The sequence below is a fragment of the Cnephaeus nilssonii genome (genome assembly GCF_951640355.1).
Source record: "Cnephaeus nilssonii genome assembly, chromosome: 11".
In the NCBI taxonomy this organism is placed as follows: Eukaryota; Metazoa; Chordata; class Mammalia; order Chiroptera; family Vespertilionidae; genus Cnephaeus; species Cnephaeus nilssonii.
In genome coordinates, this window is record NC_137082.1 from 40676174 (window position 1) to 40701190 (window position 25017).

Below are 25017 nucleotides of genomic sequence, written 5' to 3' on the forward strand. Positions count from 1 at the left end.
TTATTTCTTTTTTCCATTACTCCACTATTTTATATTTTTCATACTGCACTGTATTATGGCCATAAGGCTTGGTACACATTTGCCATTCTTTTTGAGCTGCCCAGCATCCAACATACTTTTGTGGGAAGTGGAGCCTGCCTTCCTCTATAGAAGCTAATCATGTCAAATTCTCACTTTCACAGCATTGCTTTCCGTTAAGTTTCAATAAATATACAAATTAAACTGAATATATTATTTAAATCTTTTAAGATTTTTGTAGAATTCCTCCAGATGAGAGGAATAAATAAGTTATTCAAATAAATATATTCAGAATCAACCAACTGAAGTTTCAAGCCTTAATTTTCAGGAAGGCTATATATGTAAATAGATATAAGTGTGTATAAAAATGTGTGAATTTTTCTGAACCAGAGCATTTCATTCATTAATGTTTGGATATTTATTTTAGTCATGTGGCTCAGGAGATTGCACACACATTTACAGACTTTGGCAATACACTTGTAAAGTTGGTAGAGAGAGCTCTGAGTGTTTAATATTCTGAAAGTTTCTCATTAATGTTCCTATTAAGCTTTGTATTCTTAGGAAGGTATTTGAAACATAGTAAGAATTCAATTAAGATCTTTTTAACACAAGAGTCAACTTTATCTAGGAAAGATATAGGTTTCATGTACAAACCAAACAAACTTTAATGTAACCCAAGATTATCCTGTGGTAACCACTATATTTCCAAAGGTACATATAAATTATAAAGGGGATTATAAACTTAATGTCTTAAATGAACCCATCATCACAATAGATGGAATGCGTATATTGAACCCAGCAGGCCAAGGAATTTGTTTCTTCTATTTAATATCATTTCCCTGTTCCTCCTGCGTCCTCCGGCCACCCCAACTCATGTGATTGTAAGGCAGTTAGTCAAAAGTCAAAGAAAAGCATAGAATTTTAACTTGACAATTTCAGAATTAATTGATTTTCAAGTGTTCTATTGACTTCAGTGGTCAACTTTTTTCTTTTTTCTCATTATAGTAGCAAGCAGGGATAGTCTCTACAAATGAACAGAAACAGCAAATAAGAAAACACCAGAATGCCGTGGCTGGGTAGCTCAGTTGGTTGGTGTCTTCCTGATACCCCAAGGTTTCGGGTTCGATCTCCAGTCAGAGCAAATACAAGAAGCAAACAATGAATACACAACTAAGTGAAACAACAAATCAGTGTTTCCTTCCTGCCCCTTCCCTTCCTCTCTAAAATCAATAAATAAAAATTTTAAAAAGAAAAAACACCAGAAAGCCAAAAGGATATCAAATGGCCTAGTGAAAGAAAGAAAAGGGGTATGTCACCAGGACATTGATGGGTGTTTAAGGTGATGCTGTGAAAAGGACTTATAGGCTGGGGAAAAGGGGAGAGAAAAGTTTGCCAATTTCAGGAACAAGAAATTGTACTTTCAATAATAAATTGTCGAAGAATAAATTGAAGTCTTTTGCCCAAACTAACACTTACCTCTCTTCTGGCAAACTAGCAAGGGCAGTATCCTGTCTGAAGTAGCTGTATCTGCTCTGTTCTAACCCCCTAAGCCCTGCTTCAGGCCTGTTCAATAGTACTTTGCTACTCAAGGTGACATCCAAGGACCAGCAGTAATGGTCATTATCTGGAATATTCTTAGAAATGGGGAATCTCACACCCCACTGAGTCTACTGGAGTTTCTGAATCTACTGAATCAGAAACTTCATTTTAACAAGTGCCCCAGCTGATTCGAATACACAGTAACTTTTTTTTCTAGAATATATTTTTATTTATTTCAGAGAGGAAGGGAAAGGGAGAGAGAGAGATAGATACATCAATGATGAGAGAGAATCATTGATCAGCTGCCTCCTGCATGCCCACATTGGAGATAGAGCCCGCAATCCGGGCATGTGCCCTGACCAGGAATCTAACCTTGACCTCCTGGTTCATAGGTTGATGCTCAATTATTGAGCCATGCAGGCTGGGCTACACATTAACTTTTGAGGACTACAGTAGAATTCTTACGTGTCCTGTAAATCCATTAATGAGATTATAAAGGAAAAACAAAGCCATGGAATGAAAATATTTTCTGTCTTTTTAACAGAACTGACCATTGGCCACCAGATTGGCACTAGTTTAACCTTGGCTACCATTCATTCATTCAACAAATACTTGGGAAGGAGGTAGGCAACATAATAAGTAAGTAACATTTGTTTAATGTCCAGACATCCATGAGGTTATTATGCCTATTTTGTATATGGGGACATTGAGAGCGTGTACACTCCTCTCTCCTCTGCGGGAATGTTGCACAAGGTCAGACTTCCTCTTGGTCAAGTAGCTGGGCTCTTCCCCTGGCCCTCTGTGGTGAGCAACCGCTAAATTTGGGGGTAAGAGGAAAACAGTAACCAGTGCCCGAGCTAACACTTTCCAGGCTCTTGGGCCGAGGCGCGGGGGCAGAAGAATAAACTTGCAACATCCTGATCACGAGGAACAAACACCTACACTTGGCATTTCACGCTTCCCTCCACCTTGGGCATTGGAGGCGAGGAGAGAGCCTAGACCAGACTTCCCATAACCAAAATGGCAGCCGTGCACTCCTTGCCCACACTAACCCCTTCACCTCCGTTCCGTCTCCGCGGCTCCAGCTCCGGCCGGGCGTGTTTGGAGACCGTGTGCATTTCCCTCCCCCTCGTCTTCTTTTGCGACAGTTGCAGCAAAAGTCACAGCAGTGGAGGCCGGTGTCAGCTGATTCACCGCAGCGGCGGCGGCGGCGGTAGCGACTCCCTGCAGCCCCGGCGGGGAGACGGCGGCTGGGCTGGGGGTTGCCGTCCCTTAGGCTCTCCCACCCCACAGGCTTCTTAGAGAGGCCCGTGCCTGGCGCTCCTTCGCCGAGGCGTCTAGGGGTGGTCAGACAGACAACGTCGGGGCGTGAGATGAAGCTGTGACAGGTAGGGAGCCGGCTTTCGAGCCTCCCCAGGAGGGATCTCCACGGAGCGCTGCACCCAAACGTGCAGATCGTGGGCTGCCGGGGTCAGGGGTGGCGGCGCCAGCTGCCAGCTCCGCTGCTGGGGGCTCGGTGCTGTGCTGCGCCGAGGTGCAGGCCCACACCGGTGCGCCTTTGCCGGGTCATGGGTCTAGATAGTGGGGTTGGGGGTGGGGTCTTTGGGGCTCCCTGGCCTGGTAAGTGACATTTGCTTCTGGTGACACTGGCTTTGGTCTTGAGATGGGACCGCTCTGTTCTCAGTGGCAATCTAAACGGGGGCGAGGTGCTTCGTGATGATGGGTGGGTGGCTATTGACCGTGTTTCCCGGTAACGTGTTTGTTTTGGGGGTGCCTATGGTCTCCTCACCCGCTGGTACTCCTCTTTTAGTTTTCCTTGCCTAAGGTATCGAGGCGTCTGTTAGAGTCTCATCTGTGAGACGCCACCTGCCCGCTCTCAACCCTATGCTCTAGGACTGGGTCTAAGGGGGTACCTGCTACTCCCTCTCACAAATGGGACGCAGCGTTCTGAAGCGATGTGTTTGGAGTCAGCACTACCCTGCCTTTGATCCAAAAATTGCGTTTTAAGTTTTGGTTCACTTGCTATGCCAGTTTCTCAAGTGCTGGGCAGAATTTGCTGGTTACTTATAATTTGCAACAATGGCAGGAGTTACAGTTCCATCGCAGGCTGCGTTGGTATTGTTGATGCTGTTGGTTTTAGGATTTAATGTGAGCTACAGCCTGCATTCACAGTAACATTTGCCAGGAATCAGGAAAGACAAGCTATGACTCCTTCTGATGTTAATTGCTTAGGATTTCATGGACCAGGTGGCAAGAATCACCACCAGTTGTATGAGAAATTGACTGAGTTTTTGAAATTTTGTTACATAGACAAAAATTCTCTTACTTCACAATGTTTTATGTCTACCCTCTATTTGTGGATACCCTCATTTACCTTCATTGTCCTACCACTATAGACAATACAATGATAAATATACCTTTAGACCTCTATGATGCTTTCTTTGGGATTTATATCCAGGAATGTGATTTCTGGATCCTAGGACATTTATGTACGTATCTTATGGAAAGACTGCCAGGCTGTGTTCCAACAGGCTGCGATGGTCTGCACCCCTGCAGGCAGTTCAAGAGCTTCCAAGTCCTTATAGCCCCACCAGACTAATAGATAACAAAGTAAAAACTCATAAAATTACATTTCACTATGCCTAATGAGATCGAACATTTCTTCATGTGCATTTTGTCTTTTTGGGTTTTCCCTTGTATAAAATTGCCTGTCCACCCTTTCCCCGTTTTTTAATTTGAGGTTTCAGTTCTTGTTGATCTGAAGTTCCTTGTATTTCCTAGATATTGGTCCTTTAAATATTACAAGTACATCTGTTCCTATTCTGTCATTTGTCTATAACTTTTTTTATGATGCCCTTCATTGAACAGAAATCCTTAATTATGATTAAAGAAAATTGACTTATCGTTTTTGTTTTGGGGGTTTTGTTATCAGCCCTGGCCTGCAGACTGAAAAATCTCGGGTTCAATTCTGGTCAAGGGCATGTACTTTGGTTGGAGGCGTGATCCTTAATCAATGTGTCTCTCTCACATCAATGTTTCACTTTCTGTCTCTCCCCCTCCCTTCCACTCTCTAAAAGTCCATGGAAAAATATCCTTGGGTGAGGATTAACAACAACGACAAAAAAGAAGTCAGAAAATTACTCTTCTATTTTATGTGCTAACTTCATAGTTTTCTTTTAAATTTATAGGTCTTCAAAACATCAAGAGTCCATCTCTTTATAGTCATGTATTGTGAAACAATGTTTCAGTCAACGGACCATGCATATAATGATAGTCCCATAGATTACAATGCAAGGGAACAATTCCTATTGCCTAATGATGTCATAGCCATCATAATGTCATAGTGCAAGGCATCGCATAAATACTTCCCATGGCGTTATAGTTACTTACAGTATTCAGTACAGTGACATGTTGTGTAGGTTTGTAGAGCTGTAGGGAACAGAATTTCTCACCCCCAAATATGTCTCTTTGACATGAGGATTATTTTAGGCTGGCTAGTTTTAAGAAACTACAGATAGGGGAGAAGTTCTGAAAACCAGGTAGATGTTATTCTCAGACATTTACATCTGTAAGGGTTTCTCCCTTGCTGAAAGCTAGGCATGACCTTTCCTATAGAAACTCTTATCAATGCAGAAGACAGTGTTGTTAAACCTGGAGAACAACCTTAACCTTGTTTACTGTCATTTCCTTGTAACTTCTCATAACTGGCTCCCTACCCTCGCTGTCTTTTCTGCTGAAGATTTTGGGGAGTTACAGTTCTTGAGTCTTTTTCATGTATACAGGAGGTATATATGCTACTAAACTTTTGTTTGTTTTTCTCCTGCTAATCTGTCTTTTAGTACAGGGATGTCTCAGTCAAGGGCTCTGAAGGACAGAGGGAAATTATTTTTCCTCCCCTACAGAACAATAAACTGTACCATGCACCCTAGGTGTGTAGTAGGCCATACCATCTATGTCTGTGTACTAGTAAGTACACTCTCTGATGTTCACACAGTGACGAAATTGCCTAAGGACTGTCAATCCATGGTCATTGGTGCCAATTCAATGCCAAGGGGAGTCTCCAATTTGGGGTGTGGTGAAGAAGGAAACTTTATTCAGTGCAAACAGCTCAGGTTTGATACAGCACCGCTGCGGAACAGTTCAGTACTGTTACAGCCCAATTGAGAAGCCTCAGGGCTGTGAGGCAGCCCCAGGGCAAGGCAGCTCTTCTGTAAGACTTTTTTGGTATCTCAGCTCCAGCTGGGAAACACAGCCTTCAGCCTCTGGTGGAAAGGAAAAGCGGCTCCCCAAACCAGAGGGGAGCTGACTTACAGAGATAAATCCCGCCCGCCCCTGGTCCCTGATGGTCTGTCCTCATGCAAAGATCAAAATTGGTAGTAGAAGTCTTGAAATCATTTTAGTGCTTGTAGAGTTAGGCCTGGAACTAACTGTGACTTTATTCCTGGGTTTATCTGTTCCATTTCTCTGTGACACTTGCTTTATCTGTTGGGACAGACAAACTTGATGATTAGAGTATGGGGTCAGGGAGGTTTGTAAGTTCGTTTCCCATTTTGTGCATCTGATTGTTGCACTTTATAAAGAGTTAGGCAACTTACATACAGGGGTGGGCAAAAGTAGATTTACAGTTGTAATACAAATAATACAATAATAAATAATAATACAAGAGTAAACTGTTTCACATACTCACAACTGTAAACCCACTTTGCCCACCCTGTATATGCATGCTATTGATCATCAGCAGAACTCACTGAAGGTTTATGTTTGACTTAATGAAATCCTGTCATAAATAAGCAGATACCTGTTTTTAAAAAATATATTTTTATTGATTTCAGAGAGGGAGGGAGAAGGAGAGAGAGCTAGTGATGAGAGAGAATCATTGATTGGCTGGTTTCTGCACACCCCACACTGGGGATCGAGCCCACAACCTGGGCATTTGCCCTGACATTCTGGTTTATAAGTTGATGTTCAACCACTGAGCCACACAGTATATGTTGACCTCTGTAGATGCTATCTGAGACTTGGTGAGATCATTAAGGGAGAGAGGGAGGGAGGATGGTTGCCAGAGAAGAGAAGTCCAACATTTAAAGATAAAAAGCAAAACAACAACAAAAAGAACCAGCAACCAACAAGGAAAAATGGAGACTAGACTAAAGCCAGAGAGAGAGCAGGAAAGTGTGAAGAGATGGAGGCCATGCGGAGAAGTGTTTTGAGAAAGATGAAGTATGAACTATGCCAAATGCTAGGTCTAGAAAGATGTGGATTAGGATTTGACATTGGCTTTACTAGTGGGGACAATATTGGTGACCTTGTCAACAGCAGTTTTTAATGGGCAGAACATTTTCCTTGAGGTTATTTATGAGGAGGAGGGGAATGCTGCAAATGAATATATTCTGACTTGGAAAGAGGTTACATATTTCCTCAAGGTTTACAGCTAATAATGGGAAAGCATTATTGTCTCTGCCGCTGGGCAGTGTAATTGGTGAACAATGAGAAACTTCACTGCTCACTTTAGAATTTTGATGGCCTAGTGAAGGAAAGAAGTAGGAATGATGGACGTGCAGGTGAGGCTAGAGGTGGGTGGGGGCATAAAGTTGAAGCTGGCTCTACCAAATGGGATCTGCTCCCCCTGAAATGTAGGAGCTTAGTGGGCATAATTTGCTTTTAGCTTAATTGGTAATTCTTATTTATTTATTTATTTACATATGTCCCCTTTTTCCCCCCTTGACCCCTTCTAGTCCGCCCAGGCCCTCCGCCCCAGGCCCTCACCGCCCCTTTGTCTGTGTTCTTGGCCCATGCATATATGCATACATACAAGGTTAAAGGGTTATTCTTGAAACTGAGGCAGGATGGAGCATAAGAGTTCAGACATTCTAATGGCAGATGCAGGAATTTTAAACATGATTCATTTTGCCTCAAAATCTATGAATCATTTAAAAATCTCTGATTTATTTTTGACCAGATAGCTCTACAGTGCTTCAAAATCTGACTTCCATGTGCTCAGGGCTGGCTTAGCAATAAGAAATAAGCGTAGTCTTCTGTTGCCATCTGCTCATTCCACATGTCCTTTAGAAACAATACTGGAATTTCCTTTTACAAATTCAGTCCTAAAATGTCAAGTTCATTGAGAGTAGATTTCTTGCCACCTTAATAAGAAGGTATAATCTTGTCAATTTAGTAAGAAGTTTTGTGTTCAGAAGGTTGTGTCCCTCACAACTCTTTAATTCCAGAAACCCTTGACCTTAGGAAGCAGCTCAGTAATTTCTTTAGGACATTTTATGACCTAGTTGTGTCATTGTATTTTAATAAACGGTTTTCATTATCTGATTCCATTTTCTCCAAGTCTTCAATAAAATGGTAGCAAAAGCGCCAGCTCAGCCCTGCTGGCGTGGCTCAGTGGTTGAGCGTCGACCTATGAACCAGGAGGTTGCAGGTCCGATTTCCAGTCAAGGCACATGCCTGGGATGTGGGCTCCATCCCCTGTAAGGGGCGTGCAGTATGCAGCCAATTGATGCTTATCTCTCATCATTGATGCTTTTCTCTCTCTCCCTTCCATAAAAATATGTTTTTTTTTAAAAGCACAAGCTCAAAGAAAATTTGTAATCTTAATGATCATTTCCTTCATCACATCATACTGTGAATTTGACTTGAACACACTTTTTTTTAAATATAAGTACATTTTTATTGATTTCAGAGAGAAAGGGAGAGGGAGAGAGAGAGATAGAAACATCAATGATGAGAGAGAATCATTGAACAGCTGCCTCCTGCATGCCCCTACTGGAGATGGAGCCCGCAACCTGGGCATGTGCCCTTGACTGGAATCGAACCCGGGACCCTTCAGTTTGCAGGCTGACGCTCTATCCACTGAGCCAAACCAGCTAGGGCTTGAACACACTCTTTTGACAAATGATGTTGGAATGTTCTCTGGGAGTTTGAATAAACGTTTAAAATAGTTTTTTTCTTCTTTAATTGCAGCTACGGCAAGTCTGTTTAGCTATGTGGTGTGTAGTTCCTGCTTCTCATGTTCCCTGTTGGTGGACGGGTAGTGTAGGTCCACTCTTCTTCATGTGTGGCCATTCTCATGAGGGAGAATTTGAATTTGTTTTTGTCTATAAGTCTCAGGAGGCTTGCCTAGGACACAAGAAATACACAGACATAGACAATATTGACTCTCCTATGAAAATGCCGGTGTTCTGGGATAGAAATGCATCTTGCTTTTGCATTTGAGAGTTAGAAAAGCAGTATAGAGAAATTAACATTGATCCGATGCTAGATTTTTCAAATGTAATCTTAACTGTTTTATAACTTTTATGGGGTACTAGTATCACATGGAATAGTGCAGAACAGGGTAGGCTTATCAGAGTATCACTCCATAGGCTAGTGATAGTTTTACAGGGGAACAAACAGCGATGGTGGAATAGCTGGTAGTCACGACCTTAATCAAGTGGTGTAGGGCCGTGTGACATTAGCATGCCCGCTGTGGCGATGCAGTGTAACGTGTGCATCATCTATGAAATATTCTTGCCAAAAATGTTTCACTTGAACCTAATGATGCCTTTAGATCCAACTTCCAGTATAGATATGTGTATATGTGTAGATACATATATAGTCCCCCCCCTTTTAAAAATATATTTTTATTGGTTTTTAGAGAGAGGGGAAAGGAGAGGGAGAGGGAGAGGGAGGGAGGGAGGGAGGGAGGGAGGAAGGGAGGGAGGGAGGGGGAGAGAGAGAGAGAGAGAGAGAGAGAGAGAGAAACATCGATGTGAGAGATCAGCTTCCTCCCTCATGCACCCCAACAGGTGATGGAACCCTAACCTGGGTATGTGCCCTGACTGGGAATCAAACCAGCAACCATTCAGTACACAGGATGACTCTTGTTAACGTAAAAAAAAAAAAAAAAAAACCACATTGAAACCTGTAAAGAATTTTTGTGAGTTTATTTGAGCCAAACTGTCGATATATGCTGGGAAGCAGAACCTCAATGAATTGAGATAATGCTCCGGAGGATGGCGGGTTACATTTGTATTTATACATTGCCATCAAAGGAGGGACATAGGTGGGTTACATGAAATTCATTGGTGATAGATTAAGGAGGTGGGATAAAGCAAAGCTGGGAAAACCCCTGGGATTGGATAAAAAGTGAAATGATGGACATATACTTAGGTGGGTGCAGGAACAATTAACATGATAATGAAGGAATTTGTGGTATCTGTCCTGGCGCCCACCACATTTGGTTGTGCCCCAGGGGCTCCAGAAAAAGGGAAGTTACAAGTTACCCAGACATTTCAAGGGTATGTTATCAAAGATGCAAAAAGACAGACAGGCTCAGTTAAGGTAAAGGTTGACCTTGTCAGTGAAGATACTGGCCTAGGATGTAACTGCCCGCAATAACTGCGTTTAGTTAAAGTTTCATTTCAGACCATCCTTTGTGGTTACTTTAGGTCTCTGAGTTTGCAAGACTGCCATGCAGGCCTCCCCTGAGCTTGTCAGGTCAGCATGTGGCCCCTTTCGTCCACACTCTCAACCAACTTAGTCACACCAACCAGGTTCTCCCCCACCTTTTACACCCAAAATGGGAATGTGTTTTACACACTGTACTGCACCTTTCTCTCCCACTATGTATTTTGGAGATCATTTCATATCTTACAGAGCAGTTTTCCGTCATAAGACTCTGTCATGCCGAAACCGGTTTGGCTCAGTGGATAGAGCGTCGACCTGCGGACTGAAGGGTCCCGGGTTCGATTCCGGTCAAGGGCATGTACCTTGGTTGCGGGCACATCCCCAGTGGGGGGTGTGCAGGAGGCAGCTGATCTATGTTTCTCTCTCATCGATGTTTCTAGCTCTCTATCCCTCTCCCTTCCTCTCTGTAAAAAATCAATAAAATATATTTAAAAAAAAAAGACTGTCATAATTTATTTTATTAATCCCTGATTGATGGACATGAAAGTTCTTTTCATGTACCTTTTAACAATTAGGGATATATTCAAACATATAAAAATATGTAGTGAATATTCTTGTACTAAAAGGAGCTTTATCATTTATTGTTACAGTTTGGATTCCCTGGTGAGCAGACTCTGAGATGGAGATTAGTACTCAGGTTTATTGGGTTGTGCTCTTAATATCAAACCAGGGAAAGGAAGGAAAGGAGGCAGGTTTGGCTTGAAAGAGAAGGTGAGCTGTGATGTCTCAGTGTATTTCAATGGGCTCCCGGGCAGTTCCTAGATGGAATGAAATGACCCTTCCGGAGCTATCCTCAATTGATATGAGGGGGCCTAGCTTTTATACCCCCCGAATTGACCAGGCATTGGGTGTGGGCTTTCCTACTGGAAGATAGCAAGAGCTTGGGTAAGGCACCTCCCTTTGGCTGGGGCAGTCCTTCGTGTCTGTCACACTTAATCCTGCTTCATCTTCATCCCTTTCAATACCTCTTACCCCATTTCCCTCTCCCCTCCTCCAAGTGCCACTGAGCCCAGGCAGCATATCATTTTATCCAGAAACCCTACACTTCTACTTTCCTTTGAGTAATGTGTTTTAGTACAATCTTGATTAGCCAGGTCGACTAGAGAATGAAGTTTTCTGGTAAAAGGAATTTGTGGCAAATGAAGATAATATAGAATAGTGACAAATATTTATTCATTAGGAATCAGGAGGTCTACATATGCCTCTGAGCTCTGAGATAAGTTTACAGTGTGATCTTGAGAGAGTTGCTAATGGATCTAAATAGCCACCAAAATAAATATCTATAAGATGATAATGAGCTATAAGCTCTCCATTACTAGGTTAGGAGGTGGTATTATTTTTTGTCAATTACAAAAACCTTTCTTTTACAACTACTTAAATGTAAAAAGAGAAGCAAAACAGCAGGAGGTAGACCCATATTTCACCAACTTTTGCAATGACTTGGCTTACTGATGTAGGCAAAGGATTATTGAATTTTTGCCGTTCATGTGGAGCACCTTTTGTCGAATTCTCTGGTGCCAATTTATGAAAATATGTCCTGAGTTGTCATTTCTATGAGACTAGATTATGCCTCTGTTCTTCTTTTGACTCATTCATGTTCTCACTTTCCTTCCTCCTTCCCCTCATGCTCGCTTCCTCTCTCTTTTCTTATTACTCTGGGTAGTAATAGTCAGATTGGAAACACTTGACCTGTTTCCCACTGCTGTCAGGTTGAACTCCAAATTCCTTAGGATGGCTTACCAAGTCCTTTACAGTTGGTGCACGCTGACCTGTGGGTTCTTGTCTTGTCATTCCGCCTTTTTCCCCAAATGCCAGCCCTACTAGTTTCACTGTGCAGAAAGAACTGAGATGTCTTACCTCTGGGACCTAGAACATGTGATTCCATGTGCCTCTTCCTTGGTTAGTTCCTACTCATTCTCACACACCATTTCTTCCAAGACTCCTTTCTGGACCTATTGAAGTCAGGTTGGGATGTTCATCTTTTACGGCTTTACCTATGACTTGATGGTCTCGAGTCTGTGGTAATTGTTTGCATGTGTGTAAGCTCTACTGGATGGTTGAATTGTGTTTGTTTTATCTATCATTGTAATACCGTGGTATAGGCACAAAATGGACACTTGGAAAATCTGCTCCAAAATGTATAGTGATGATTGTTATTATGAAATCAGAATTTAATTTGAAAAAGCTATCTTAGTATTGGGAAGGGAATTTGTAGTGTTATTTTTGATAAAGTGATGCAGAACTGAATGGTCATATATGGAGATAATAGAATTGTGTTTGACAAACATACACAGTGGTGCTTTTCTGTTGTGGCAGAAAGCCAATGAAAGATATTAACTTGCTGAAAAGTCCAACTTTACTAAGTATTAAGTTGCAATGCTGCAGAAACTAGTAGATATGGCAGCAGAATGTGAAGTAGCAAGATCTGTGGGTTTTTAAAATTAATATTTACTGAGTGTCTGCCATGTATGGGTATTTTACTAGTTGCTTTACATGTTTGGTTTCTTTTCATCTTTGTGACAGCTTTCTGCAAGGAGGGTGTTATTGTCCATCTTTTACAGATGGGGAAGCTGAGACCCAGAGGGATAACTTTTTCAAGATTGCACAGAAGGGCCAGGACTTGAGTGCAGTTCCTCTGATTGTGAGTAAAGTGTTCTTTCTATTGTTACTTTAAAAAAATATATTTTTATTGATTTCAGAAAGGAAGGGAGAGGGAGAGAGAGAAAGAAACATCAATGATGAGAGAGAATCATTGATTGGCTGCCTCCTGCACACCCCCTACTGGGCATTGAGCCCGCAACCTGGGCATGTGCCCTGACCAGGAATTGAACTGTGACCTTCTGGTTCATAGATAGACGCTCAACCACTGAGCCACGTCAGCCGGGCTCAATTGTTACTTTAATTGTTGTTGACTGAAGTGAAAAAGCCAAACATGCTACTTGGGCCTTAAATTTCTTTAAGACATATCCTTGGATTTAGAATGCACTTTTGCCCCGGTGATATTTCATCAGATCAGGGCTCTCCAAACTGATCTATGAATTTGATGCAGCTCCAATTGTAATCGCAGCAGGATTTTCTACAGAAATTTACAAACTGACTTCAGAATTTGTATAGAAATTAAGATGACCTAGGACAGGCGTCCTCAAACTACGGCCCGCGGGCCACATGAGGGTGTTTTTGCCGTTTTGTTTTTTTACTTCAAAATAAGATATGTGCAATGTGCATAGGAATTTGTTCATAGTTTTTTTAAACTATAGTTCGGCCCTCCAACGGTCTGAGGGACAGTGAACTGGCCCCCTGTTTAAAAAGTTTGAGGACCCCTGACCTAGGATATCGAAGGAATCTTGAAAATGAGAACTAGCATATTGCCACCCTTGAAGAAAATGTCGCTGTGTTCCTTTGGGTGTAAATTTCTTGAATTCTCTTATAAGCTAGGCAAGACTAGCTGTTATATACTGGACTTGTATAAAATTTAAATATACACACATATTGTGCATATCAACCATCTAAGTCAAATTCATCTTTCACATGTGGGCCACCTATGGATACACTTTAATTACCTTCAGCCAGAGTGAAGGGGCCTGGGCACAAGAGGATGGTGGTATTTGTTTCTCTGTTTTCTTCTCACCCCCACCAAAGCTCCCCCTCTTACTTGTAGAGGCCTTAGGCTTTTTCCTTTACTGTAATTTCTTCTTACCACTTCATTGAGGCCATGGATATTTTTCTTACAAACTCTGGGTGTGTAGTGTGTTTGAACATGCAGTTAGGAATATTGTACATTTATATGCCACAAAACTCAAACACCATGGCCTTAAACAAGTAGGAAGTTTATTTGTCCTGTTAACAAAACATCTAGGGTCAGAGGAGGCTGAGCTCTCTTGTTTTTTGAACTTGTGCAGCATCGTAGCAAGGATGCATCCTTTTCTGGGGAGACATAGCAGAGCCAGTGCCCAAATGCCCTCGACAGTTTTCTCTGCCTTCAACTTTCGAGCATTCTCCAAAACCCATTCCTCACAGTCTGCCTCCAACTCTGATCTAATACCCTGTTGTCTAGGAGGTTTTAATATCAAGTTCTGAGACCTAAGAGCACAAATCCATTTCTCCACGTGAGTCCTGAGAACAAGACTCTCTGTTCTCCTCACTAGCCAGGAGCTGAAACCTCACTCTCCTCTGTCTTCCAATCCCATCTTCCAGGCCCTTTGGATGGATTATTATTTATTTAGAAGTTTTTAGTTTCTTCTGTATTTCACTGGAATTACCCTAATCCCAGCAGTCAGACATTAATACCAGCTACTGATTGTGATTTCTACTGCAGCTTCATTTCAGGTATTCTTTATGGTTATTTATCTTTTAAATGTCTCACCTAACAGACACTTTCTATGTAGAGATCTTATTAAAGTACTAGAGGCCCAGTGCACAAAAATTCATGTACTCAGGGGGGGTCCCTCAGCCCAGCCTGTACCCCCTCATAATCCGGGACCCCTCGGGTAGGGTCCCTAGGCCTGGCCTGAGATCAGGGCCTATCGGGGCTTTCCTTCCCCTGGCTGCAGGCAGCTGGCCCCACCCCGCCACAGCCACTGCTTGCCATCTGTGTGGCGTTGCCCTCCCACTCCCCTGCCCCGGTCACTGCCCTCTGCGGGTGACAGGTGTGGGGTGTGATGGCTTGGCTGGCCTGGGCCTCCCTCTGCAGGGCAATCACTGGCCAGCTGCACACCTGCCACAGAGTCACCGCCGGTGGCCTGGGCCTCCCTCTTTCTTTGCTGGGGGGCGGGGCCAGCCCTGTGAGGGGCCATCTGCCTACCTGATCACCCCTAACCGCTCTTCTGCCTACCTGATTGCCCCTAACCACCCTGCCTGCCTGCCTGCCTGATCACCCCTAACTGCTTTCTGGGGGGCGGGTCCAGCTTTTCAAAGGGCTGGCTGCCTACCTGATCTCCCCTAACCACTTGCCTGCCTACCTGATCTCCCCTAACCACTTGCCTGCCTACCTGATCACCCCTAACCACTGGTCTGCCTACCTGATTATCCCTAACCACTCTGCCTGCCTGCCTAATCGCTCCTAACTGCTTGCTTGGGGGCGGGGCAAGCCTGGTGAGGGGCCCTGGTGGTTCTGGTCTCTGGTCGCCCTGGTCGTTCTGCTTATGGTGGCTGGCCTTTTATTATATAGGATACCAGCAAAGAAACAGCATTGTGCATAATTTAAGGACCTTTGACAGAACAGGATTAGTTTTTACAGTCTAATTTCCTTGGAAATACAGCAGTGAATTTTGGATTCTGGTCCCCCTTCTTTCCTCCCCCTTATCCTCGCACACAACATAAAGTGATAACTCCTTACCTTGGTTGTACAGGACTTCTTACCTTAATCTTCAGATAAGCAGTTAACTGTGATTCCTTGGAAAAGATATAGTCAAGTTCTTTACATTAGTTCCTTAGGTGGATTGCTTTTTGATAATTAACTAATTTTAGGTTATGTTCCTTTAAAAGGATATATTCCTGTTATGGGTTGAATTGTTTTCCCCTAAAATCTACATGTTTTGTTTTGTTTTTTGTTGTTTTGTTTGTTTTTTTAAAATATATTTTTATTGATTTCAGAGAGGAAGGAAGAGGGAGAGAGAGATAGAAACATCAATGATGAGAGAGAATCATTGATCAACTGCCTCCTGCATGCCCCCTACTGGGGATCGGGCCCACAACCCGGGCATGTGCCCTTGACCGGAATCGAACCTGGGACCCTTCAGTCCCAGGGCAATGCTCTATTCACTGAGCCAAATTGGCCAGGGCAAAATCCACATGTTGAAGTCCTATTCTCCACTGCCTCAGAATGAGACCTTTATAGAAGTAATCAAGTTTTGCTGAAACCGGTTTGGCTCAGTGGATAGAGCATCGGCCTGCGGACTGAAGGGGCCCAGGTTAGATTCCGGTCAAGGGCATGTGCCTTGGTTGCGGGCACATCCCCGATAGGGTGTGTGCAGGAGGCAGCTGGTCAATGTTTCTCTCTCATCGATGTTTCTAGCTCTCTATCCCTCTCCCTTCCTCTCTGTAAGAAATCAATAAAATATATTAAAAAAAAAAAAAGAAGAGAAGTAATCAAGTTTAAATGAGGTCATCACGTGGGTCCTAATCCAATATGATTGATATCTTTATAAAAAAGGGGGAATTTGGAGACATATACACAGGGCGAATGCCAAGCGAACATGAAGGTGGCCTTCTACAAGTCAAGGAGAGAGGCCTGGAACAGATCCTTCATTCACAGCCCTCAGATGGAACCAACCCTACCTATACCTTGATTTTGGACTTCTAGCCTCAAGAACTGAGAGACAATAAATTCTGTTGTTTAAGCCACTCAGCTTGTGGTCACATCAGCTCTGGGAAACTAATCCAATCTCATATGAAGTTCCTTAATTGCCCAAATGAGATCTCTCAGATTCTGGTTGACTCTTAGTTCTTGATTTTTTGTTTTTCCCCCCTAAATCTTTGTAATTATTTTAGCTTCTGGAAAAGCTGAGTTAGAGATTGATGTGTTTTTTAATGACGTAAGCTATACCTTTATCATGTTATGGATGATTATTTTCACTGTTTTAAGGACCAGGCAATGCATTCTTCTCCCAGGTTTCCCTGAGTTGCCTTGCCACTTGAATACCAGAATGTCCTTTCCTGTTGCATCAGAGCAGGCACATCTCGCTTAACGCACACGTTCCTTAGTTCTGATTCTGTGTATTTGCATTCTCATTAAGCCAGTGCATTGCATATGAATCCTCAAATAGATAAACTGTGTTCTTTCAGATCTCACCATACTGTGTTCGCCGCTGTGAGCTTATTTGAGAGAAGTCTTTGGGTACTGTAGTTTAAAATTGAGTGTTGTCACCATGGAAAAATGAACTCCTTCCAGATTCTCATTTTGAGAAAAATCATGGTTAGATATGTTATTCAGCCAGGAACATGCTGTACCAAGTTTATTAAATTGGTTCAATGCTTTATTTAAAATTTCTGATATCAAATGGGGATATGGAGATAATGGTTAGTGTCATGGTAGTTTATGAAATGGTGAATATGATACATATAGGGTTTTATTTAATAGAAGTAAAATTGGAATGTTTTTCTTTAAATGTATACCTGATACAGCAAAAAGATGAAGTGTTGGGAGAAAAAAACTAATGAAAGCCATGTATTATAACAAAAAGTAAAAGACGCAATATAGATTGTTTTTAGTAAACATTCCAATGTCAAACATAATTTTTTACTTGCCTAATTTTCTAGTGACTGTTCATTTTATAAAGAGATTTTAGTTTTTCGTTTTTGTTTAAGGAGTGTAGGTGGTAGTCTAAAGAAGAGACTTTTGCTAAAAGCAATTAGCAATGAGACGATGGCTGTCAAACTAGTTTTCTTTTATAGAAAGTGCCTATTCCTTTGAGTATTCCTGAAAATTTCTTAGGACAGGCTTAGCATTCTAAATAGTCTAGAGCAGTGGTTCTCAACCTTTCTAATGCCGTGACCCTTTAATACAGTTCCTCATGTTGTGGTGACCCCCAACCATAAAATTATTTTCGTTGCTACTTCATAACTGTAATTTTGCTACTATTATGAATCGTAATGTAAATATCTGTGTTTTCCACCGAAACCAGTTTGGCTCAGTGTATAGAGTGTCGGTCTGCGGACTGAAGGGTCCCAGGTTCAATTCCGGTCAAGGGCATGTACATTGGTTGCGGGCACATCCCCAGTGGGAGGTATGCAGGAGGCGGCTGGTCGATGTTTCTCTCTCATTGATGTTTCTAGCTCTCTATCCTCCTCCCTTCCTCTCTGTAAAAAATCAATAAAATATATTAAAAAATAAATAAAAATAAATATCTGTGTTTTCCGATGGTCTTAGGCTCTACAGCAGCGGTTCTCAACCTGTGGGTTGTGACCCACAGGTTGAGAACCACTAGCAGGGTCTCCTAAGACCATCGGAAAACACAGATATTTACATTACGATTCATAACAGTAGCAAAATTACAGTTATGAAGTAGCAACGAAAATAATTTTAAGGTTGGGGATCACCACAACATGAGGAACTGTATTAAAGGATCGCGGCATTAGAAAGGTTGAGAACCACTGGTCTAGAGTTATATACATATTTCTGTTGTCATCTAAAAATCTGGGGTAGAAAAATATAACTACAGTGACATTTCTTTTCATTGACCATCTATCAGGCCTCTAGGTGACCCCGTATTGTCTTACGAGACCTGACAGTCTTCTGTCTTCTGTGGAGGCCTCTTTGATTATCCCACGCTTCATTTCTCTCTAACTTCTCTGAACTAGTATTGAGGTTTTTAACCACACAGTTAATAACACTTAAACCTAGCACATTCCTTATATGTGTGTAAGAGGAGTATTCCAGTATACACTGGTTAGTTGGTCATTCATCTCAAAAATAAGACTTTTTATTATGCAGAAAGGATCTTAAAGAGAAATTCTTTTTCCCTCAAGTTTCACAAAAGACAGTCATGACCTTGAGACATAATAGGCTTGTAGTAAATGTGGTTGAATGAGTTTCTCACTGAACTTATTCTTTTTAATGTTTAGAACTGTGAAACAACACTGAGTTTTTCTTGGGCATTGATGTTTATTACTGGTTTGTAGACTTAAAAAGATTCGGAGACCTCACTGGTCGTTGGCAGCGCAGCAGCGGAAGACCATAGCATCTTAAGCAGCTGCCTGGGTTCTGGTTGGAGCTCCTTTCCTTCACTTTCACTTTGCGACTCCCTGACTCACTGTCTTTATTTGTGAAGGAGGAGTGGCAGTAGTACATGCTGCATGATTTGTTTTGAAGATTAATTGAGATTTTACATCTAAAATGAGATTTTATATATTTGTATTTGTGTCTATTATGTATAATGTTTAGAAGAATTCTGAGGCTTAGGAAATTCAAGAGGGCTTCATAAGAAAAATGCATACTGTGTTTTAGAAGGAAATATTGTAATATTTGACATTATTCTGATAACATTTCCAGGTTTGAAAACACAATGGCAGGAAATAGCCTCGTTCTACCCATCGTTCTTTGGGGTCGCAAAGCACCTACACATTGCATCTCAGCAGTACTTCTAACAGATGACGGGGCCACAATCGTAACTGGGTGCCATGATGGACAGATATGCCTCTGGGATCTTTCAGTAGAATTGGAGGTGAGTATTTGAAATGCCTATTGTGCTTTTTAAATATAAGAAACCACTTAGTAGAGAAAAACACAGATCAAGAATAATAATTGACCTCATCATATATTTCTGCGAAATATATTTTGAGTAGAATTGGTGTTATGCAGACTGATTATTTATATTATTCATCAGAGTTGATTTTTGCTGGCTTTTGGCTATTTTCAAATATAATCCTTTATTATAAAAGGCTTGTGGTTGTGACTCCCTAACGGTTGCACGACCAAACAACCGGCAGAGCTGCACTGCGCGGTGGAGGTGTGGCCCACAGCTCCATGTGGCGTGGCCTGGGGTTGGCGAGGCCTGGGGTCCTGTCGGTGTGGTGGGTCTGGGTCTCGAGCAATTTTGTGTGCTGGGTCTCTAGTATCTATCCTAAGTGCCATAACACATTACATTTATAATTTGTCAAAAAGTTTTTACCCATTTTGAAGGTGGCTTCCAAAAATTAACAATTTAAAGTGTACATTTTCTTGTATTTATTTTGAAAAATTACTATGTACTTATTGCCATTCTTTACTGCTGTGGATGTGCATGTGCAGTGTGCTCTACAGCTGGAACCTCTCAGTAGACAAAATTGGAAAATAGGAGCTGGGGACACACACACATGCACATACACAAAGTACACTTAATATCTGCAATTCAAGTATTACATTGAAGGGTTTATTCTGCTTTTCTCTTTTCCCATTTTTAAAATCTCCCTTCTCTGGCAACTCTCCCTAGGAGAGTTTTTGTAAAGGGAACCAGAGAAAATGAGGTGACTGCTAGCCTGGAATTCGTGGCAAGATAGTTGACTTTTTAAGTAATTGTTTTTTGGTAATACTCTTATTGAGATAAGATTTGCCTACCATACAATTTACTCATTTAAAGTGTACAATTTAATGATTTCACAGAGTTGTACAACCATTATCATAGTAACTTTTAGAACATTTTCATTACTTCAAAAACAAACCTTGTACTCTTTAGCTGTCATTTCCAATAAACCATTTCCCCCTAAGCAACCACTAATCTATTTTTTATCTTTATAGATTTGCCTATTTTGGACATTTCATATAAATGGAATTATGTAACATGTGTGGTTTTTTTGTAACTGGCTTTTTTCACTTAGCATAATATTTTCAAGGTTTATCCATGTTATAGCACATGTCAGTACTTCATTTCTTTTCATTGCCAAATATATTGCACTAGAGGCCCGGTGCACGAAATTTGTGCACGGGTGGGGTCCCTAGGCCTGGCCGGTGATCAGGGCCTATTGGGGCTGTCTTGCCCAGTCCTGATTGGGCCGAGCCCGCTGGGGCCTGCTGGCTGCCAGACAGGGCCTCCCGGACGGGGCCTGCCAGGCAGGGGTAGGGACCGCGGGAAGTTTGCTAGCCAGAGGGAGGTTGGCTGGCCATGGGAGGTTGGCTATGGGAGCGCACTGACCACCAGGGGGCAGCTCCTGCATTGAGCGTCTGCCCCCTGGTGGTCAGTGCGCATCATAGCGACTGGCCTACCGCTCGTTCCAGTCATTCGGTCATAATGGTCAGTTAGGCTTTTGTATATATAGATTGTATGGTATACTACATTTAAAAATATATATATATTTTATTGATTTTTTACAGAGAGGAAGGGAGAGGGATAGAGAGTTAGAAACATTGATGAGAGAGAAACATCAACCAGCTGCCTCCTGCACACCCCCCACTGGGGATGTGCCCGCAACCAAGGTACATGCCCTTGACCGGAATCGAACCTGGGACCCTTGAGTCTGCAGGCCGATGCACTATCCACTGAGCCAAACTGGTCAGGGCTATACTGCATTTTATTTGTCTTTTTATCAGTTGGTCAATATTTGGGTTGTTTTTACTTTGGCCGTACTGAATAATGCTACTGTGAACATTTGTGTATGAGTTTCTGTGTGGACATCTTTCCACTGCTCTTAGGTATACACCTAGGGGTGAAATTGCTAAACCTGGAAAAATGATCCACACACGTAAAGGCTAGCTGGGTTACGAGGTTGCAAAGTAACTGGAAATGAATGTTGTAGAATGTGATATGCCTTCAGGCCTGATAGAAAACTAAATATGAATCAGCAATGCAGTGATGAGAAAAAATATCACACCACGTTTTACTGGAATGATTATAAGCAGCTAAGATTTAACTTGTGAGATCTTAGAAGTAATTCTTTTACTGCATGAATTTCACTAGAATGTTATATTTATTTAAGTTCCAGGGATGAAAGTGACTGGGGAGTGTGAGACATGGGGCGGAGGCAGCTAGCAGAGAAATATTAAAGGAATTGGACTATTTATCCAAGGGAAAAGAAGGTTAAGTAAAAGGTGGCTTGGTTATTGTCTTTTGATATATATGGAGGGTCTTCTTAAGTATTATACTTTCTATCAACTATTTATGCCAACTGCTAAGGACCAGGGAGAAGAAATGTAACATTTAGAGGGAAGGCACAAAGTGCCTCCTTTAGAGGTCATGGTATCTTCTCTTCTTCTTTTGCTAGAAAAGGATTCAAAACTGTAGCTACAAGTTTTGCCATCCATATCTTCGTCTCCATTTACCTCTAAAAAGGGCATCCTGGCCTAACACAGTGACAGTAAAATGTCAGAGAAACTGCAGAAGCAGTAGTTTAGTGAGTACCTACAGAAATGATATTAGTAGAAGGAGGATACTTTAAATGTACTTTTAGATCAGTAAAGTTATTATTTAAAATCTAAGTGAGATTAAGTTATTTTACATGCTAATTCACATTCTTAGCCTGATTTCTCAGTATACTCTAGCTTAGTGTTTAAGACCGCCCGCCCTGGTTTGAATCGTGGCTCCATCACTCTCTGTATGACACTGTAATGTCATCTTGTGGTGTTCCAATTTCAACCTCAGAAGTGCTTGGTAGGGTTATTGGGAGCACTGAATAGGTGGGAGTCACTGTTTTATTATTCTTAGTTTTTGGTATTCTAAGCAATCTTCTCAAATTACATTTAAAAAATATATATATTTTTAATGATTTCAGAAAGGAAGGGAGAGAGAGCTAGAAACATCAATGATAAGAGAGAATCATTGATCAGCTGCCTCCTGCATGCCCCACACTGGGGATCGAGCCTGCAACCCAGGCATATGTCCTTGATTGGAATCGAACCCAGGACCTTTCAGTCAGCTGACACTCTATCCACTGAGCCAAATTGGCTAGGGCTCAAATCTACATCTTTATATTTATATGAATACTAGAAGCCCAATGCACAAAGATTTGTGCAAGAATGGGCTTTCCTTTCCCTGGCTGCTGGCACCGCCTTTCCGCTCTGGCCCTGGAGCTGCCTCTTTCCACTCCGGCCCTGCCTTCCCACGCTGCCCAGAGGCCCTGAGTGGCTGGGACGGTGTGGAACACCTGCGTCCCGCCCTGCCCTCGGCTGCTCTGCGCCTGCGTATGCAAATTAACTCCCCAGCTTTGTTGGGTTAATTTGCATACCCACTCCTGATTGGATGGTGGGTGTCACAAAGGTATGGTCAATTTGCATCTTTCTCTTTTATTAGTGTATATTGAACAGGATTCCTAAAAAATATTAGTTTTTAAAAATTTGGTACTCAAATCAACATATTTGTGTATTTCTAGGTTAATCCCCGGGCACTGTTATTTGGTCACACAGCTTCAATCACCTGTTTGTCTAAAGCTTGTGCTTCTAGTGACAAACAATATATTGTGAGTGCATCTGAATGTGGGTAAGCATTTTCTTATTCACTATTTTCCTCATAAGTCTTTGTTGCAAATAGTACCAGTGTATTAGTAAGTAGGGAAGGTTTTTTTCTTTTGTAATATCTTTTAAATAAATGTTCCAGTTGTCTAAATTTAAAGATATTTAAAAATGTGGTTTTAAAATGTGCATTTTTATCTTTTTTTGATTTAAATATATTTTTATTGATTTCAGAGAGGAAAGGAGAGGGAGAGAGAAACAGAAACATCAGTGATGAGAGAGAATCATTGGTTGTCTGCCTCCTGCACACCCCACACTGGGGATCGAGCCGTGACCTCCTGGTTCATAGGTTGAGCCACGCCAGCCGGGTGCATTTTATCTTTATTTATGATTTTTCTAATACTTTTATTATAATTTATTATTATGTCTTTGCCTTGCTTTTGAGAAACTCAGAATACCATACAAGTTAAAGCTGAGCATTAATCCCCATGGCATTGTCATTGAGTTGGTGGACAACTTTGAGAGTTTTAAAAACTCTAATGATGCTAGGCTGGTGCAAATTTGGAAGAGGAAGCCAACTTCATCCTGGAAGATGATGTAAAAGTTCATACAGTTATATTAATGTATGTTAATGCAACCATATGTATTCCTAAGTCTCAGAATATAGCTTGCTTTTGGAGAGATAGGTCATTGAACAGTAGTTGTAGGGTTCAGAGTGTATGAAAGTTTTAAAACTTTTTTGGCACTTAGAAATTTGTATAGTTACCTAATATGTTATTGAAGAGAGTTGGGGAGCTGGAAGAGAATTATTTAATAAGTTATCTCCTCCACCCTCCTCATAATTTTATGAATTTGAAAAGAACCTTGTGTAACTGTTTGGAACAAGAAGAGGCAGCATCAGGTAAAAATATAGTACCTTTTGGTCAATTAAATAACTCACTTTAGAATACATAGTCTAAATAGATGGAGCTTTTTTGAAATATTGTTTCATACTATGTGAAATTTAGGAAAGGGCATTTCAAAGAAAACCCTAATAATATCTGGATCATTACATTTTATTAATGTTCTTTTCTGTTAAATAAATCTCAAGTTTATTTCTTTAAAAGATAAGGCGTTGACATTCCTGATTTTGAATGTTGTATCTTTTAGTTTGATATATGCTTTTCTGTTTGTATTTATTCAATAAAACTTCTGTAATAAATACAGAATCAAAACTAGAATATTACATTTAATTTGAAAAAGTTTGGAATTCAGTTAACTTTTTTATTTGTTTTTCTGCTGTGCTAAATTTTCTAGCTATGTTTATAACCATCCCAGTGATGTAAACTAAAAGGTTATTTTTTGTTTTTGTCAGTTGCCCTCATATATCACTTGGGGCTGTGCTCTGCTTTGTTATTATCCTAACTCTGAGGTTGAGGTTGAGGGAGCAACCACTGTCTGAGGCGGCCAGAGGAGAAAGAGTGTTGGAGGGCTTTGCATGGGTTCTGGCCAGAGCTACTCACAGTGCTCCACCAACCAAAGGGAGCTGGGAGGTGCAGTAGTTCTACCATCTGCCCAGAAAGAATGTGGATGAAGGTGAGGGTGGGCAAGCTGGAAAGGAGGTTGGGATGGTGAGTGGGAGGAACAGGATTTTTAAAAAAAAAAATATTTTTATTGATTTCAGAGAGGAAGGGAGAGGGAGAGAGATAGAAACATCAATGATGAGAGGGAATCATTGATTGACTGCCTCCTGCACGCCCCCTACTGGGGATCGAGCCTGCAAGTGCCCTTGACGGGAATCAAACCCGGGACCCTTCAGTCCGCAGGCCAATGCTCTATCCACTGAACCAAACCAGCTAGGGCAGGAACAGAATTTTTGATGAAGAGCAATAATGACTATACACTACTTTTTCTGAAATAGACCAGTTTTAATGGGAGATGAGTTTTAAAAACCACTGTGACAAAGTTGAACGGTGCTTTTTCAAATCCAATTAAAGTTAGCTATTATTTTGTCTTATAGAGAGATGTGTCTCTGGGATGTGAGTGATGGCAGATGTATTGAATTTACAAAATTAGCCTGCACACATACTGGCATACAGGTGAGTATCTATTTCTGTAACTGCCTAAGTCAGCACAATTATTACAGGCATACAATTAAAAACATTTTT

General features: G+C 41.5%; 1 protein-coding gene across 3 annotated transcripts in view; it reads left to right on the forward strand.

Moving 5' to 3' along the window:
• Positions 1 to 2739: 2739 nt before the first annotated feature.
• Positions 2740 to 25017, forward strand: part of WDR7 (WD repeat domain 7) — a 290874-nt gene continuing 268596 nt past the window's right edge. For 2 of the 3 annotated variants that reach the window (XM_079784071.1, XM_079784069.1), the window contains exons 1-5: positions 2740 to 2945; positions 12576 to 12655; positions 19004 to 19175; positions 22792 to 22898; positions 24870 to 24948. In XM_079784071.1, the coding sequence (XP_079640197.1) occupies positions 19017 to 19175; positions 22792 to 22898; positions 24870 to 24948 (345 nt within the window). In that variant the 5' untranslated portion in view covers positions 2740 to 2945; positions 12576 to 12655; positions 19004 to 19016. Of the gene's footprint in view, positions 2946 to 12537; positions 12656 to 19003; positions 19176 to 22791; positions 22899 to 24869; positions 24949 to 25017 lie in introns of all 3 variants that reach the window. The other variant, XM_079784070.1, reaches the window with a different exon arrangement.